Source organism: Dipodomys merriami, unplaced genomic scaffold (genome assembly GCF_024711535.1).
Source record: "Dipodomys merriami isolate MVZ:Mamm:240054 unplaced genomic scaffold, mDipMer1.0.p SCAF_4, whole genome shotgun sequence".
NCBI lineage: Eukaryota > Metazoa > Chordata > Mammalia > Rodentia > Heteromyidae > Dipodomys > Dipodomys merriami.
In genome coordinates this window covers 66246304-66263821 of record NW_027205603.1, presented here as the reverse complement: position 1 = coordinate 66263821, position 17518 = coordinate 66246304, and the positions used below count along the sequence as shown (strand labels likewise).

The 17518-nt window shown below is 38.7% G+C and overlaps 1 protein-coding gene across 4 annotated transcripts in view; it reads left to right on the top strand.

The window, feature by feature from the left end:
- Positions 1–17518, top strand: part of Ubr5 (ubiquitin protein ligase E3 component n-recognin 5) — a 124937-nt gene that overhangs the window by 91931 nt on the left and 15488 nt on the right. For 2 of the 4 annotated variants that reach the window (XM_069991173.1, XM_069991174.1), the window contains exons 35-48: positions 2682–2805; positions 4089–4200; positions 5548–5679; positions 6168–6425; positions 6828–7096; positions 7252–7463; positions 9455–9685; positions 10374–10447; positions 11691–11863; positions 11952–12065; positions 12925–13145; positions 14724–14844; positions 14931–15035; positions 16700–16943. In XM_069991173.1, the coding sequence (XP_069847274.1) occupies positions 2682–2805; positions 4089–4200; positions 5548–5679; positions 6168–6425; positions 6828–7096; positions 7252–7463; positions 9455–9685; positions 10374–10447; positions 11691–11863; positions 11952–12065; positions 12925–13145; positions 14724–14844; positions 14931–15035; positions 16700–16943 (2390 nt within the window). The remainder of the gene's footprint in view (positions 1–2681; positions 2806–4088; positions 4201–5547; positions 5680–6167; positions 6426–6827; positions 7097–7251; positions 7464–9454; positions 9686–10373; positions 10448–11690; positions 11864–11951; positions 12066–12924; positions 13146–14723; positions 14845–14930; positions 15036–16699; positions 16944–17518) is intronic. The other 2 variants (XM_069991175.1, XM_069991172.1) reach the window with 1 other exon arrangement.

Sequence of the window (17518 nt, the reverse complement as noted above, 5' to 3'; positions counted from 1 at the left end):
ATTATAAATACATACTCTAATTTCCTTATTAACTCACAAATACTATCATCCTAATTTTTAAATGGGGTTCGTGTCCATTGTTAATGCAGCTATTTAAAGTGTACAAATTAGTTTTTAATCTACACAAATGTCTGTTTTTCCTCTACTTATTAATGGTGAATTTCAGAGTAGAAACTGCTGCTAGGTGTTTGGTAATTTTATTGAGTCATTAGTTTGAACATCACAAAATTGTCTTACTTTGTAGCATATGTTTCAGTCTTAGAGATCTTGAGTGCAGACTTAAAAGTTCCTGAAGAGGGCTGGGAAGGTGGCTCAGTGGTAGACCGCTTGCCTTGCATGCCTGATGCCCTGAGTTCGATTCCTCAGCACCACATAAGCAGAAAAAAAAAGCCGGAAGTGGCACTGTGGCTCACAAGTGGTAGAGTGCTAGCCTTGAGCTGAAGAGCTGAGGGACAGCGCCCAGGCCCAGAGTTCAGGCCTCATGACCGGACCCTCCCCCCCCCCCCCAAAAAAAAAAAAAAAAAGTTCCTGAAGAGAACTTCATTGTGCCCATAACCAGCCATGGTTGAAATGAGCAAGTCTCTCTATTTTCCTTTCATTTTACTGCTTGATAGTGTTCTTCAGCATTTATATGTGGTTTTATATGTGAGTCTGGACAAAGCAAAAAATTGCAGCTGACTTCTTCCTTTGCCTAGATCCGAGGTTGTTTACTAGGAAATTTGTGCTTCCTTGAAAACCTTTTTGCTCAAGAGACACTCATTGATCCCTTTGGGTAAATTAGTGCTTTCTTTCTAAGCTTATCAGAATGATTTTTTTCTTCCCTTTTATGCCAACATAGCTGTGCTCTTTTCTCTTAGCATGGTTGTTTTAGCATATATGTGTCCATACCAAGAGCTTCCCTATACCAAGGGCTTCCCCTGGGCCTTAAACCTTAGGGCTTTAGTGTTCTCCCTTAGCTTTTCTCTTCTTAAGTTCCTTGTCCTATCTCCAAACTGCAGTTCACATCACAGCCTCCTGAGTAGCTAGTTACAGACATGAGCCATGGGTACTTGGTCCTTAAAGTATTTTGACAGGACTGTAATTCTGCTAGATATTTATCCCATGATTGATGTTTATTGTAAAAAGGAGATACTACTTACTATTTTCCATAGCTATTTTTTATTTCTAATATTGTAATAGTTGGAAATACCCCTTTCATCTATACAGATTTTTTAATAGGTTCTCCTGTTCCTTTGTAATTTGCAGTCTTCATTTTTTACCAGTTCCTAGAAGTCTTAGTCACATGGTGGTGTGTGTACTTATTTGTTTATCCAAAGACATAGTTGTCTCAGGTGTATCTCACGTGTAACTGATTTGATTTCATTTCTTAGAAAAATTGCAGCCACTTAAAATCTGAATTTGAATCTCCTTTGGCTTCCTAATATCTAAATAAAGCTAGGTTATTTAGCAGTAGTCACAAAATTTTTGGTCTATGTTTAATGCTGCATCCTCTGGCTCCCTCCCTCCCACCCCACCCCCCTTTTATTTTTTTATTTTTTATTTTTTTTGGTTGGTCATGGGGCTTGAACTCTGGTCCTGGGCGCTATTCCTCAGCTCTTTAATTCAAGGCAAGTACTCCACCACTTGAGCCACAGCACCACTTCCCGTTTTCTGAGGGGTTTATTGGAGATGAGTCTCCAATAAACCGAGGCTGGCTTTGAACCACGATCCTCAGATCTCAGCCTCCTGAGTAGCTAGGATTACAGGCGTGAGCCACCGGTGCTGGGCTTTCTCCCCTGTTTTATGAAGGCATATTTCTTTTCTTTTTTTTGGGGGGGGGGTCCGTTCTGGGCCTGGGCGCTGTCCCTCAGCTCTTCAGCTCAAGGCTAGCGCTCTACCACTTGAGCCACAGAGCCACTTCTGGCTTTTTTTTTCTTTTTTGCTTGTGTGGTGCTGAGGAATTGAACCCAGGGCCTCAGGCATGCAAGGCAAGCAGTCTACCACTGAGCCACCTTCCCAGCCCAATGAAGGCATATTTCTGAGTAAAGTTTTGAGAGGCATGAAACTTGTACTGCCCCAACTTTGGTCACTATTCTGTTTTAAAATCCTACCTTGTAAGCTGATACTTCCCTTCTATGTGTTAGCAAGTCTGTGATTAACAAGCTAGTGCAAAAAGATCATCATGCCTTTTTATTATTAACTGGTAAATGTTGCCATCTGAGCCTTCAGAACTGAGGACTGCTGGTGGGAAAGGAAACAGATATGAGATGTATAAGTTAAATCTGTATGGTATTTGAGTTCATATTTTCTTTTTTTTTTTTTGGTCCGGTCATGGGTGAACTCTGGGCCTGGGCGCTGTCCCTCAGCTCTTCAGCTCAAGGCTAGCGCTCTACCACTTGAGCCACAGCGCCACTTCCGGCTTTTTTCTTTTTGCTTCTATGGTGCTGAGGAATCGAACCCAGGGCCTCAGGCATGCAAGGCAAGCGCTCTACCACTGAGCCACCTTCCCAGCCCGAGTTCATATTTTCTGATATGACAAATTGTTGGTTTCTTGTTGGTTTCCAAGGAAGTCAGGCTAAAAATAGCATCCTGGCAAGTGTGTATATAATTCTGAGCTAAATGCTCTCTGAGAGAAGCATAAAAGTGTGCTGCATGGTTGAGATGTGGAAGTATTGTACTCATCATTTCCTCATTCCTTACAGCTCCAGTCAGGCTCAGTCATCCTACATCATCCGCAATCCTCAGCAGAGGCGCATCAGCCAGTCCCAGCCTGTTAGAGGTAGAGATGAAGAACAGGATGACATTGTTTCAGCAGATGTGGAAGAGGTGATTTAAAAAATACATTATTATTACTATTTTGTGCCAGTCATGGGGCTTGAATTCAAGGCCTAAATGCTGTTTCTGAGCTTTATTACTCAAGACTAGCTATATAACACTTGTGCCAGCTGCACTATTTGTTTTTTAGTGGTTAATTAGAGATAAGAGTCTCACAGGCTGTCCTGCTTGGGCTGGCTTTGAACTGCAATCCTCAGATCTCAGCCTCAAGTAAGGAGGATTATAAACATGAGCCACCTGTGACTGACTGAATTGTTTTAATTGTGGTAGATTCAAAACTTGTATTTGGTGGAGGAATAGTCACTGGAAGTTACATTAATAGTAACTTAAGACATTTAATGGAACATTTGTGTCCAGCTTTGTAGACTGGTTATATAATGCAGTCTTTTGTTGTTGTTGTTGGTCGTGGGGCTTGACCTCTGGGCCTGGGTACTGTCTCTGAGCTTTTCAGCACAAGGCTAGTGCTTTACCACTTTGAGCCATAACGCCACTTCTAGTTTTTGAGTAGCTAAAATTAGAAATGAGTCTCCCATGGAGTTTTCTGCCCAGGCTGGCTTTGAATTGTAATCCTCAGATCTCAGCCTCCTGAGTAGCTAGGATTATAGGCATGAGCCACCTGCCATGTTATGTATAAACATATTTATGTATATTAACATGATTTTAGTAACCATTGACTTACTGGATATTTGACACTATTTTTAACCTAAAGCAAGGGTTGGCAGTATTCAGCCTTGTAGGTCATATGAAGCCCATGAAGCCATCTGGTATGTGACAGGACAGATGAGTGCTTCTCATTGGCTGCCATCAGATATCTGCTTGTATTGATAATTTTGTGTGGCTTGCAGTGATGTTGTAAATATCCAAATGGCTCTTTGCAGAAAAACAGTTCCTGGCCCCTTCCCTAAAGATTGAGAATGAAGTATTCCCAGTGTTTATAAAAAACAACAAACATCACTCGGTAGCTTCATGCAATGTATTTGTAAGTGAAGATGTTAAAGTGCAATGTTAAAATGGTTGAAGTGCTCAAAAATCTTACCACTCTTCCCTCTTCTCCAGAAAAGTTTTAAATCTTTTAACTGTAGGATTCTATGCACAACTAATCATAAACTTTAGGATATGTTGATAAGACTTGATAAAAGGTAGTAACAAATGATTTTTTAAAGCTGTTCAATGGTATACGTGATTAGGGGTCTTTGTATTTTAGTTTACTGGTTGCAATGGAAGAACACCTGATAGAAATAGGGGTTTGTCTATAATTGAAATCCTACATTTAGGTGGAGGTGGTGGAAGGTGTGGCTGGAGAAGAAGATCATCATGATGAGCAGGAAGAGCATGGAGAAGAGAATGCTGAAGCCGAAGGACAGCATGATGAGCATGACGAAGATGGTACACTTCTTATTTGAGAATTACTCAGTATGAATACATCAGATCTCTATGAAAGAGAGATAAGCCCATTTTATGTATAAATCTTAAACTTATTTTCTGCTAATGGTCTCTAGCAATTGTTTATTTTTTATTTATTTTTAAAATTTTTGGTTGATCATGGGTCTTGAATCCTGGCCTGGGTGCTCTCTCTCAGCTCTTCAGCTCAAGGCGAGCACTCTACTACTTCAGCCACAGCTCCACTTCTGGTTTTATGGTGGTTAATTGGAGATAAGAGTCTCATGGACTTTCCTTCCCAGGCTGGCTTTGAACCGAGATCCTCAGATCTCAGCCTCCTGAGTACCTAGGATTATAGGCGTGAGCCACCAGTGCCCAGCTAAAAAAAATTTTATGAATGTACTTATGTACATACATAATGCAACTTACTCTTTTTTTCCCTTTTGGTTTAAGGAACTTTGTCTTTTTAAAAGATAATTAAAAACAAAATAATTCAGGGAGAGATGGAGTCTTGGTAACTTTTATGTAGGCCAAGATCCTTCCATCTCTGCTTCCTAAGTAATGGGGATTAAGAATTAATGTTTTTGTTTTTGTTGGCTGTGGATCTTGAACTCCGGGCCTGTGCGCTGTCCCTGAGCCTCTTTTTGCTCAAAGGTAGCACTCTACCATATGAGCCACAGTGCCACTTCCAGTTTTTGAGAGGTTAATTGGAAATACGAGTCTCACAGGGACTCTCTGCCTGGACTGGTTTAAAACCATGATCTTCAAATCTCAACCTCCTAACTAGCTAAGATTACAGGCATAAGCCACTGGTGCCCAGCAAGATTTAATGTTTTTGATGAAAGTAAAACAGATAAAAATGGAGCATGGACCTAGTGGCTGATGTCTCTAACACTTTCTGCATGTACCTATGGCTCTACAGGAGAGATTTTTTGTTTTTGTTTTGTTTTGTTTTGTTTTGTTGGCTGTGGGGCTTGAACTCTGGGCTTGGGCGCTGTCCCTCAGCTCTTCAGCTCAAAGCTAGCGCTCTACCACTTGAGCCACAGCGCCACTTCTGGCTTTTTCTGTTTATGTGGTGCTGAGGAATCGAACCCAGGGCCTCATGCATGAGAGGCAAACACTCTACCACTGAGCCACCTTCCCAGCCCAGGAGAGATTTTTTAATGGCGTATATAATCAGTCATTGACTACCATGATATACTAGTAATTAATTCTTCAGATGCTGAATTTCTATCTTTGTATTTTTTGGTCTTAATACTATACTTCCTTAGATGCTAATTTTTGGCTTCCCAGATCTTAACCCATGGTTTGTTTTCAATTTTTATATTAATACCATTTAAATATATTTCCTAGGTAGTGACATGGAGCTGGATTTGTTAGCTGCTGCTGAGACAGAAAGTGACAGTGAAAGTAACCATAGCAACCAAGATAATGCTAGTGGGCGCAGAAGTGTTGTCACTGCAGCAACTGCTGGCTCTGAAGCAGGTGTGTTGCCTCATCTGAAGTTCTTGCTGAAGCTTAGGCTGTGTATTTAACATGAATTAGTATGATGTGTATAAGGGGAAAGTCTTTATCACTTCATTTCTAGATGTTATTGAACCAGATTTTATTTTAAAGACATGTTCTCCACTTTCTGGATTTTAGATAATGGAAGTTTTGAAGTTTGTTAAAAGTTACTTTCTAATTTAACCATTTTGTGTGTGCGCATGTGCATGTGCATTTATTTTTGTTGGTCTGGGGCTTGAACTCACGGCCTGGCGCTGTCCCTGAGCTTTTTTGCTCAAGGCTAGCACTCTATACCTCTTTGAACCACAAAGCCACTTCCAAATTTAACTATTTTAATCATGGGCTTTGTAGACTATTTATTTCATGTAACTTGCCATTGTACTTAATATATATGTTTTTTCTGAATGAGAGTATATTTTAGTCTAAATTGTCAAGAAACTTACGTTGTTTTGGTTTTAAACATTTAGGAGCAAGCAGTGTTCCTGCCTTTTTTTCTGAAGATGATTCTCAGTCAAATGACTCAAGTGATTCTGATAGCAGCAGTAGTCAGAGTGACGACATAGAACAGGAGACTTTTATGCTTGATGAACCTTTAGAAAGAACCACAAATAGCTCCCATGCCAGTGGTGCTGCCCAAGCTCCCCGTTCCATGCAGTGGGCTGTTCGCAACACCCAGCATCAGCGAGCTGCCAGCACAGCCCCTTCCAGCACATCCACGCCAACAGGCAAGTCTGAAAAAGCATCTATGTTTGGGCTTCTTAAGTTGTTTATTAAAATTTGGATAATGGTTTTACAATAATAGTTCATTATTATTTTGTTGAGTCTCAAGTACAGATTCTTTTTGTATGGGGACTTGTGTATTAGAGGTTGTTAGCCAACATCAAAATTTTACCCACTTCGCCTTTCCTCGACACTTCCCCACTGTGACCACTAAAAATTTTTGTAGCTGTCACCAATCCCTCTTTTATCAGTGGTGGGAGGAATACAAATTAAGAATATTAATTTTTGTTCCCTTTAACTCTACTAGATTTTGCTAACTTAAATATTATCAACTGGCCATTTAGATTTACATAAATGACATTTTACAACTGACATTAGCTCATTGTGATTGTCCTTTTTCCTTATAGCTAGTTCTGCCGGTTTGATTTATATTGATCCTTCAAATTTACGCCGGAGTGGTACCATCAGTACAAGTGCTGCAGCTGCAGCAGCTGCTTTGGAAGCTAGCAATGCCAGCAGCTACTTAACATCTGCAAGCAGTTTAGCCAGGGCTTACAGCATTGTCATCAGACAAATCTCGGACTTGATGGGCCTCATTCCTAAGTATAATCATCTAGTATACTCTCAGATTCCAGCAGCTGTGAAATTGACTTATCAAGATGCAGTAAACTTACAGGTATGATACCACTAAAAAGTTACATATTCAAATATATTTTTGGCCTTTTATTATGAGAATTCCAGTATAATGGGCATTTAAAATTATAAGTGTTAAAACATACTAAATTTAGCTCTCTTTGGATAGTTTTAACTATTTTAGTTTGATCTTCATAGAACTACGTAGAAGAAAAGCTTATTCCTACATGGAACTGGATGGTCAGTATTATGGATTCTACTGAAGCTCAATTACGTTACGGTTCTGCATTAGCATCTGCTGGTGACCCCGGACATCCAAACCATCCTCTTCATGCTTCTCAGAATTCAGCCCGAAGAGAGAGAATGACTGCACGCGAAGAGGCTAGCTTACGAACCCTTGAAGGAAGACGGTATGCAATTCTTTAGATGTACTGTGTCGAGGAGAGTATCCTAGAAAGTTCCAGCATTTTAGTTGCTATTAACATTTGATCTCATCTCCTTGTAAAGAACGAAGTGAGGGGCTGGGAAGGTGGCTCAGTGGTAGAGTGCTTGCCTTGCATGCATGAGGCCCTGGGTTTGATTCCTCAGCACCACATAAGCAAAAAGAAAAAAGCAGGAAGTGGCGCTGTGGCTTAAGTGGTAGAACTCTGTGCCTGGGCGCGGTGTCCCTCAGCCCTTCAGTTCAAGGCAAACATTCTACACTTGAGCCACAGCAGCTTTTCTGAGTGGTTTATTGGAGATAAGTCTCATGAACTTCCCTGCCCAAGGCTGGCTTTGAACCATGATCCTCAGCTCTCTGTCTCCTGAGTAGCTAGGATTATAGGCATTAGCCACCAGTGCCCGGCTAAGATGTTGTTTGTTTTGTTTTAATTTTAGGTGTTTGGTCCCAGGGCTTGAATTCTCCACTTGGGGACTGTCCCTGAGCTCTTTTTTTGTTCAAAGCACTCTAACATTTGAGCCACAGTTGCATTTTTGGCTTTTTTGTAGTTAATTAGAGATAGACTGTCATGCTCAGCTGGCTTCAAGCTCTGATCATCAGATCTCAGCCTCCTGAGTAACTAGGATTACAGCCATGAGCCACCTGTGACTGGCAATCCAAAACATGCTTAAATAATCCATTCATATTATTTGCTATTACAGTTATTAGCGTTGTCTCCTTATACATCATTCTTCCCTGTTCCTTCCCCACCTGTATTAGGCATGTAGTAATCATGGAAAGATTTATTTTGACTGTAATTTTATTTTGTACTCAGGAAGGGAAAAAATATGTGTGATTACCAAAGCTATTTGTTTTCTCAATTTACATTTTTCCTACTTTCCCTTTTCCTGTTGAATGATAGTTAAAATATTTATCTTTATTATTTTTGTTCTTTCTACATAATTACAAGTAAGCAGGACCAGGGATTACCCAAACATTAGTAACTCCATTATTTCTGATTACTTCATTGTATGGATTACTATGATTTGTTCATTCATCAATTGATGTACCTGTAGATTATGTCTACCTTTTCACTATTGTTTATAATGTTCTGATGTGCATTTGTATTACAGGTTTTTGTATGGATACACATTTTTAGTCCTTTCGGGTAAATTGCCCACTTGTGGAACTGATAGTTGGTTATATGTTGAATTGCATGAGTTCTCTATATTTTGAATACAAAACTCTAATCAAGTGTATGATTTTTAAAATTATCATCTCATTCTGTGGGTTATCTTTTCCTTTTCTTGGTAGTGGTAGGGTTTTTGATTATGATAAACTCCAGCTTGTGTATCTCTGTTGTTTGTGTTTTCATTGTCAAATATGACACTGGTTCTCAAATGTAGTCCCTAGAACAGCATCAGTCTTACATAATAATAACTTATTAGAAATGCCAATTCTTTGTTGTTGCTTACACACCTGCAAATACTTTATTTTTTTATTACTTTTTTTTTTTTTGTTGGTCGTGGGGCCTGAACTCTGGGCCTGAGTGCTGTCCCTCAGCTCTTCAGCTCAAGGCTAGTGCTCTACCACTTGAGCCACAGCGCCACTTCCAGCCTTTTCTGCTTATGTGGTGCTGAGGAATCGAACCCAGGGCCTCATGCGTGCAAGGCAAGCACTCTACCACTGAGCCAACTTCCCAGCCCCTCAAATACTTTAAATAGGCTCTCCAGGTGATTTTAATAGACCTTGAAGTTTGAGAATCACTCTTAAGGGCTAAAGTTCTTTCTGCTACTGCAGAAGATCCTAGAATTTTATGCCTAGACAAAAGCATGGGGCTGTAAACCATAGACAGTGCTTACATTTCTAAGTAGGACCACATGCTCAATGAATACTCTCAGTTCTAAATATTTCATTTATGATAGTGATATACTTCATAATGTGTTTCTTAATAAACATCTTTATTTCTTTTTGCTTCTGTAGACGTGCCACATTGCTTAGTGCCCGTCAAGGAATGATGTCTGCTCGAGGAGACTTCCTTAATTATGCTCTTTCTTTAATGCGGTCTCATAATGACGAGCATTCTGATGTTCTTCCAGTTTTGGATGTTTGCTCATTGAAGCATGTGGCATATGTTTTTCAAGCCCTTATATATTGGATTAAAGCAATGAATCAGCAAACAACATTGGATACTCCTCAGCTAGAACGCAAAAGGTATTTTCATTCTTGGCATGAAATTGTTTTAAGAAGTACTTGATTGGTGTGGTCTCTAAGTAAATGGTCAGATTTGGGAGTAAGGAATTCACACTGCAGGAAAGATACACTACAGGAACATTTCACGTGGGGGAAGTAGGCCTAGTTTGTCCCACGTTTCTGTGTCACAATTCACTGAAATTTAAGAATCCAGTTTGGCCTTATACTTAAAATACTTTGACTTTTAAGTATCACATTTTCTGTAAGAGTTTGTGTAGACACTATTTCTTTTCTTTTTTTTAGTCAGTCGTGGGACCTAAACTCTGTCCCTCAGCTCTTCATCTCAAGGCTAGCGCTCTAACACTTGAGCCACAGTGCCACTTCTGGCTTTTTCTGCTTATGTGGTGCTGAGAAATCAAACCCAGGGCCTCATGCATGCAAGGCAAGCACTCTACCACTGAGCCACTTTCTCAGCCCCTGGACACTATTTCTTGTTTGATTTTTATTTCTGTTCAGCCTATTAGTGAAATGCATTAGGCAGATCAGTCCTCCATTTATTAGTACCTGAACATAATCAGTGTTAGATACTTCCTAGATACTAAAGTGACTTCAGTGTTTTTTGTTTTTTTTTTTTTATTACCTACCATTCACCTAACTTTTTGACCAGATTTAATACTTGATTTAAAGTGACTCATTTGTCTTTTCAAAGGACACGGGAACTTTTGGAACTGGGTATTGATAATGAAGATTCAGAACATGAAAACGATGATGACACCAATCAAAGTTAGTGCACAGAAAATCTGCTAACCTACTTCAAGAACTGGCTGCCTCAGTATTTCCCCTTCAAGCTTTTTAACTTCATTAGTTTCTGTCTGGGTGGGAATTTCTCTTTTCTTCTCTATGTCCCATTTCTTACCTTTCTATTTTTGCTTAAATACCTTTGTAATATACATCTCATAATGAAGGATGAGTTAATGTTAAAAAAAAAAGTCTCAAAAGTCTTGTTTTTCTCCTTTGCATTTCTCTTAGTTTTATACTTTGATTTCTTAAGTATTATTTGGGCACTAAATTTATAGTATTAGAAAAAGCATTTGTTAATGTCAGTGACTATAAGAACTCATTAATAGTTAATGCATAATGCATAATCTCATACGGGTTTTTTTTATGTGTATATGTACAGCTGAAGTGCTGTCCTTGAGCTTTTTGCTCAAGGCTAGTACTCTGACACTTGAGCCACAGCTCTACTTCCTCATCCACGTAACGACAGTTGATCTAATAACCCTTTTGAAAAGTTGGCCATAGCTTATTATTTTTACAGCACACTAAGCCATACCAAAGTTCTCTTTCATAAAGAAGAGTTGATGCTGGTGTGTTGACTGCTATTAGGATACATGAGTTAATGTGGAAAGTAAATGATTAGAGTTAAGCTTCTGGTGGTTATCTTCTCTTGGACTAGTCAGTGATAGGGTACTGAATATGCCCTGTTATTCTGCTTCAACTCTAGATAACATGAAGGAAGGATATGGCACGTGCCAATATAGGGAGGAGTCATATTTGATTTTACTTTTGTTGTTGTTTTGATATAGCATAAAATTTAACACTGTAACAATATTAAGCCGCCATATTTGGAATTATCACTTAAAAATATCAGTATTGTGGCTGGGATTGTGGTTTAATGGTAGAGTGCTTGCCTAGCATGCATGAAGTCCTGGGTTTGATTCCTTAGTATCACATACACAGAAAATGCCAGAAGTAGCGCTGTGGCTTAAGTGGTAGAGTGCTAGCCTTGAGCAAAAAGAAGCTCAGGGACAGTGCCCAGGCCCTGAGTTCAAGCACCAGGACTGGCCCCCCCCCCAAAAAAAAAAAAAAGCCAGCAAACCCCCCTGCACCTCCAGAAAATAGTATTTTGGATTATTGGTCTTGAGTACATTGACATTTTTGAAAGACACCAGGAGTTCTGGATTTGACAGTTAATAATACTCTTCGCTAATAAAATTTCTTAAACATTCTATCTTTCTATGTTTAGGTGCTACTTTGAATGATAAGGATGATGACTCTGTTCCTGCAGAAACTGGCCAGAACCATCCATTTTTCCGACGTTCAGACTCTATGACGTTCCTTGGGTGTATACCTCCAAATCCATTTGAAGTGCCTTTGGCTGAAGCCATCCCGTTGGCTGATCAACCACACCTGCTACAGGTGAACGGAACTATTTTTAAGACTTTTTTTTCTGACATTCTTTATAGAGTCTTCAATGTAACTAGAATATCTCTTGTTACACTTCCAGCCAAATGCTAGAAAGGAGGACCTTTTTGGCCGTCCAAGTCAGGGTCTTTATTCCTCATCTGCCAGTAGTGGGAAGTGCTTAATGGAGGTTACAATGGACAGAAATTGCCTTGAGGTAAGATAATACCTCAGTTTAATATTTATTAATGAGAATTGGTCCCAACATTTAGATTTGTAGAAATTATTAACAAAAAATATTTTATTTGTCCATCGCTATCATTAACTTGCTCCATAAAAGCAGCTTTATTATGTACTTTGGTTCACAAAGTTAATTATTTTATGATGCTGAAAATTCAGATGTTCATATGTATGTATATGCTTTTTTTTATACATATGAGCATACATAATTTTAGCTTAAAATTTGTTTGACTTTTGCTAAATGAATCAGTGATAGGGGTGGATAAGCATCAATGGTATTCAACAGTTCCTGGTGACACTGTGTCCTGAATACTGTCTTTATCTTTCTAGCCATGTTGAGTAGAAAATATAATTATCCTAGTTTTATGAGTGAGAAATTGAGGCTTTGAAGGGATAAATTTTACACTGGCATGTCTTTTGCCATACAGCCAAGTTCGGTGATAGGATCTAGAGATACACGTGTTACTTGAGAGCCTCAAATTAAACTCTTAAACTTTTTTTAAAGATAATACTTTAAAAAAGCAGGGGCAGAAGAAACGTAAGTGAATAAATTTTTTAATATTAAGCAGTAAGAGGGAATCCAATATTAAAAACACTAGAAATATATTAGGGACTTAAATTAAGGCCCATGTATGTTTTAGATTCCTTAAGACTGCTGTGGTGAGTGCACTGGAATGGGTGGCTTGCCAGGGGATTTGCTGGCTCTATAGCAAAAACTTCCAAAAGGGGGAGTAAATTATTTAACGTGATTTCTGTGGAGACTTGGCCTATACTGAGTTGAAAACAAAATCTTAGTGATTTTTTTGGTTTGTAACTTTTAAACATAAAATTGATAGGTTCTTCCAACTAAAATGTCTTATGCTGCCAATCTGAAAAATGTAATGAACATGCAAAATCGCCAAAAAAAGGAAGGAGAAGAACAGAACATGCAGGCAGAAGAAGCTGAGAATTCAAAACCAGGCCCATCGGCTCATGATCTTGCTGCACAACTGAAAAGTAGTTTACTGGCAGAAATAGGTCTTACTGAAAGTGAAGGACCACCTCTCACATCTTTCAGGTACTCACTAAATGAAAGTACTGTTCCTCCTTTATTGCTTACTGCTATTGTGCTTCTTTTAGGAAGTTGTATTTAGAAAACCCTTATGTAGAAACTATAAATTTTGTGGACTTAGATTTTATGACAGTTTTGTAGTTGAATAACATTTCTAAAACTTTTGTTGAAAAGTTCTAAAACTTTTTAATGTTTAATATACTGTCTTAAAATATAACAACATGGAGCTGGGAATGTGGCTTAGTGGTAGAGTGCTTGTCTAGCATGCATTCCTCAGTATTACATAAACAGCACAAAGAGGCTCCGGGACAGAGTCCAGGATTGGCAAAATACACACACACACATACACACACATACACACACACACACACACACACACACACACACACACACGTACAGATGTATACATGTATACACACATGTATATATACGTATATACATGTATGTGTATGTGTATATATAAATATGTGTGTATACGTGTATGTGTGTACATGTATATGTATATATACCCACACCAAAATGCCAGACTATACACCTGTTCTGGTCATTCAGCTAAAACAGACTAGTATTTTCTAAATATAAATTCATATTTAGGTTCCTTTGTCTTGTATACAAATGGTAATTTTCTTAGTAAAGTTGAATTTTGCTACTAAATGAGAATTTACACATATTATGTCTTAATATTGGTAATGGTCATACTTTTTACCCTAATGACCATGCTTTAAAATGTTTCTTCTTTATATGTTTTGGTGACATGGTATCTGCAAGTGAATGAGCTAATTAGTGGGGGAAAAAATACTTGTTTAGAAGGTGTAAAAAAGCTAACAGAAATAAGATACACTGTGTGTACGTTGTCTAACAAACATAAGGCAGGAGATAGTTTCTGTATTCTGGGGCAGTATGTTTTGAGCTAAATTGGCTCTTAATGTGTGGGAACAAATTGCAGAGAAGAATTAAAGGTAGGAAGACCAATTGGAAAGCTGTTACTTATTCTAGTTAGTGACAAAAATGGAGTTGAAGATAGGGATGGAAAGGAAATAACAAAGGAAGAGAAAGTCAACATGGGCTTTTATCGCTCTAGACAAGGGGGAAGAAAAAGTGCTTCACATCTGTTGTAGGGAAATAAATGGTACTAATAGAAAAGAAAAATCAAGAGGAATTGACATTGTCTTTAGGCCATGTGGAATTTAAGCTGAACATCATTGATGGAGATATATTTAGGAAATGGAAATTCTGGCAAGGAATGTCATAAAGGGGATTCAAGAATTGTCTAAAAAAAAAAGGGCTGGGAGGGTGCTCAGTGGTAGAGTGCTTGCCTTAAGATGAAGAGCTGAGTGACAGTGCCCAGGTCCAGAGTTCAGGCCCCACAACTGACTCCCCCTCCCCCCCCAAAAAAAATTGTCTAAGTAAAGCTGGAAATGGGACATTTAGAAGAGGATATAAGATGAAATTTGAACATAGGCAACATGCTGAGGTTATAGGAATAAGTGGCTATAGAAATGTTTATTAGAAACATAATGTTATTGGTATTAAAGGTGTTGTACAGAGGGGTTAACATTTCATAGACTGACATTATTTTTACAGACCGCAGTGTAGCTTCATGGGAATGGTTATTTCCCATGATATGTTGCTAGGACGTTGGCGTCTTTCTTTGGAATTGTTTGGTAGAGTATTCATGGAAGATGTTGGAGCGGAACCAGGATCAGTAAGTACTATGCACTTTAAAATTTTATCTGATAGAACCATTTTTCAGACAATAATTTATTTGGTTGGGCTTTTTTTTTTTTTAAGATCCTAACTGAATTGGGTGGTTTTGAAGTAAAAGAATCAAAATTCCGTAGAGAAATGGAAAAACTGAGAAACCAGCAGTCAAGAGACTTATCACTAGAGGTAAAGGTATTTAGATTTTCTTATGTAATACTTATAGGATGCCATTTTAAGTGTGAAAGTTTGCAGAATAACAATAAATCTATTTTAGAGATGGTCATAATTTTAATTTTCAAATTTTTCAAAAATGGATTTTTATTTTTGTTTTTTGTTTTGTTTTTGGGGTCCGGTCGTGGGGCCTGAACTCTGGGCCTGGGCGCTGTCCCTCAGCTCTTCAGCTCAAGGCAAGCACTCTACCACTTGAGCCACAGCGCCACTTCGGCTTTTTTCTTTTTGCTTATGTGGTGCTGAGGAATCGAACCCAGGGCCTCAGGAATGCAAGGCAAGCGCTCTACCACTGAGCCACCTTCCCAGCCCTGGATTTTTATTTTTGATGTTAGTACTGGAGCTTGAATTCAGGGCTTGTACACGTACTTGGCTTTTTTTTCACTCAAGGCTAGTGCTCTGCCAGCTTACTTAAGCCTCACCTCTACTTCTGGCTTTTTGATCTTAGAGATAAGAGTCTCATGAATATTTCTGCCTGGGCTGGCTTTGAACCATGATCCTCAGATCTCAGCCTTCTGAGTAACTAGGATTGTAGGTGTGAAGCACCTACAAGAAAGGATAATCATCAGATTTAGATTAAAAGGAGTAACAAGTTAGACAAGAAATGCATGTATTACCTTACTTATATAACTAATCCCTTTGTACATCACCTTGACAATAAAAAGAAAAATTTAGATTAAGATATGGCTGTTAGTTGTACATTGCTGCTCTGTTTGTATTTGTTTCTAGACTTTTTGTTTTAATTGGAGAGTTAGAGAATACGTCTATATATCTTAATTATTTTACAATGTTTTTACAGCACATGCCTGTATTTATAGCTACTCAAGAGGCTGAGACATGGAGGATTATAGTTCAAAGCCAGCCCCAGCTCAAAAGTCTTGGGACTCTCCAATTAATCTGTAAAATACTGGACTGGAGACATAACTCAAGAGATAGGGTGCTTATATTTTTCAAATTATAATCCTTTTATCTCTATGTCCTGCATAGCAGGGATTATACAAATGCACTATCATATACAGCTTTTTTCCCTACAAAGTTTTGGTTTTGTTTTTGGTTGACTCTAAGGTTTGAACTCAGCTTTGTCCTTGTTAGTCATGGACATTACAACTTGAGCCACACCCTAGCACTTTTAATTTTAGGATAAGGTCACACATCTATTCCTGAGCTGGCCAATGCTACTCTCCTCTCCTATTTATACTTCCCACATAGCTAGGTGATAGGTATATGCCACTGTGCCCTGCTTTTATTGATTGAAGGAGTCTCACAAACCAGGTTGGTGTTGACCCGTGATCATCATAATTCCCTAATAGTTGACGAAATGCATTGTCTTTTCTTGGGGGGGAGACAGTATGGTGCTGGAGTTTGAATTTATGGCCTAGAGCTTGCTAAACAGAGGCTCTTATGGGCCACACCTCATCTACCCGCTTGAATTTTGAGATGAGTCTTGCTAAATTTATTATCTTGGCTAGCCTTGAGCCTTGATACTGGCCCTTCTACCTGGGATTTCCTCATCTATACCTAGAATTATAGGTGTATATCACTGTGCCTAGCCCCTTTATTTGTAGATATTTCACAAAAATTTATGGTTTCTAGCACTGAATTTACTACCTTTTGGCATGTTTTAATAGGTTGATCGAGATCGAGATCTTCTCATTCAGCAGACTATGAGGCAGCTTAATAATCATTTTGGTCGAAGATGTGCCACTACACCAATGGCTGTCCACAGAGTAAAAGTCACATTTAAGGATGAACCAGGAGAGGGCAGTGGTGTAGCACGAAGTTTTTATACAGCCATTGCACAAGCATTTTTGTCCAATGAAAAATTGCCAAATCTAGATTGTATTCAAAATGCCAACAAAGGTACCCACACAAGTAAGTATATCAAAACGTTGATTAAAATTTTTTTAATAATAAAAGCAACAATAAACATTAGTATATGCCTGCAGTGGAAAAATTTTATATACATTTATAGTTCTTATATAATTTTGTTCTAGATTGATTTAATAAATGTTTGTAATTGAACTAGTTTTCATCTCAGTTTCTTATTTGTGGGTGGCAGGTTGTTATAGATAAATGGGGTAGGATAAAAATTCCATGAGAATATTACAGTGTTCACTCTACCTCTGCATTTGAGAATAGAATAAGGTCTCAAGATAGGTTATCATAAATAAGGTTTACAAACTTTGTACCAGCCCCAGTGAGATAAGAAAGTTACAGTTCGGGGGCTGGGAAGGTGGCTCAGTGGTAGAGCGCATACCTTGCATGCCAGAGGCCCTGGGTTCGATTCCTCAGCACCATATAAACAAAAAGAAAAAAGCTGGAAGTGGCACTGTGGCTCAAGTGGTAGAGTGCTAGCCTTGAGCTGAAAAGCTGAGGGACAGCGCCCAGGCCCAGAGTTCAGGCCCCATGACCGGACCCCCCCCCCCCCCCAAAAAAAAAAAAAAAGA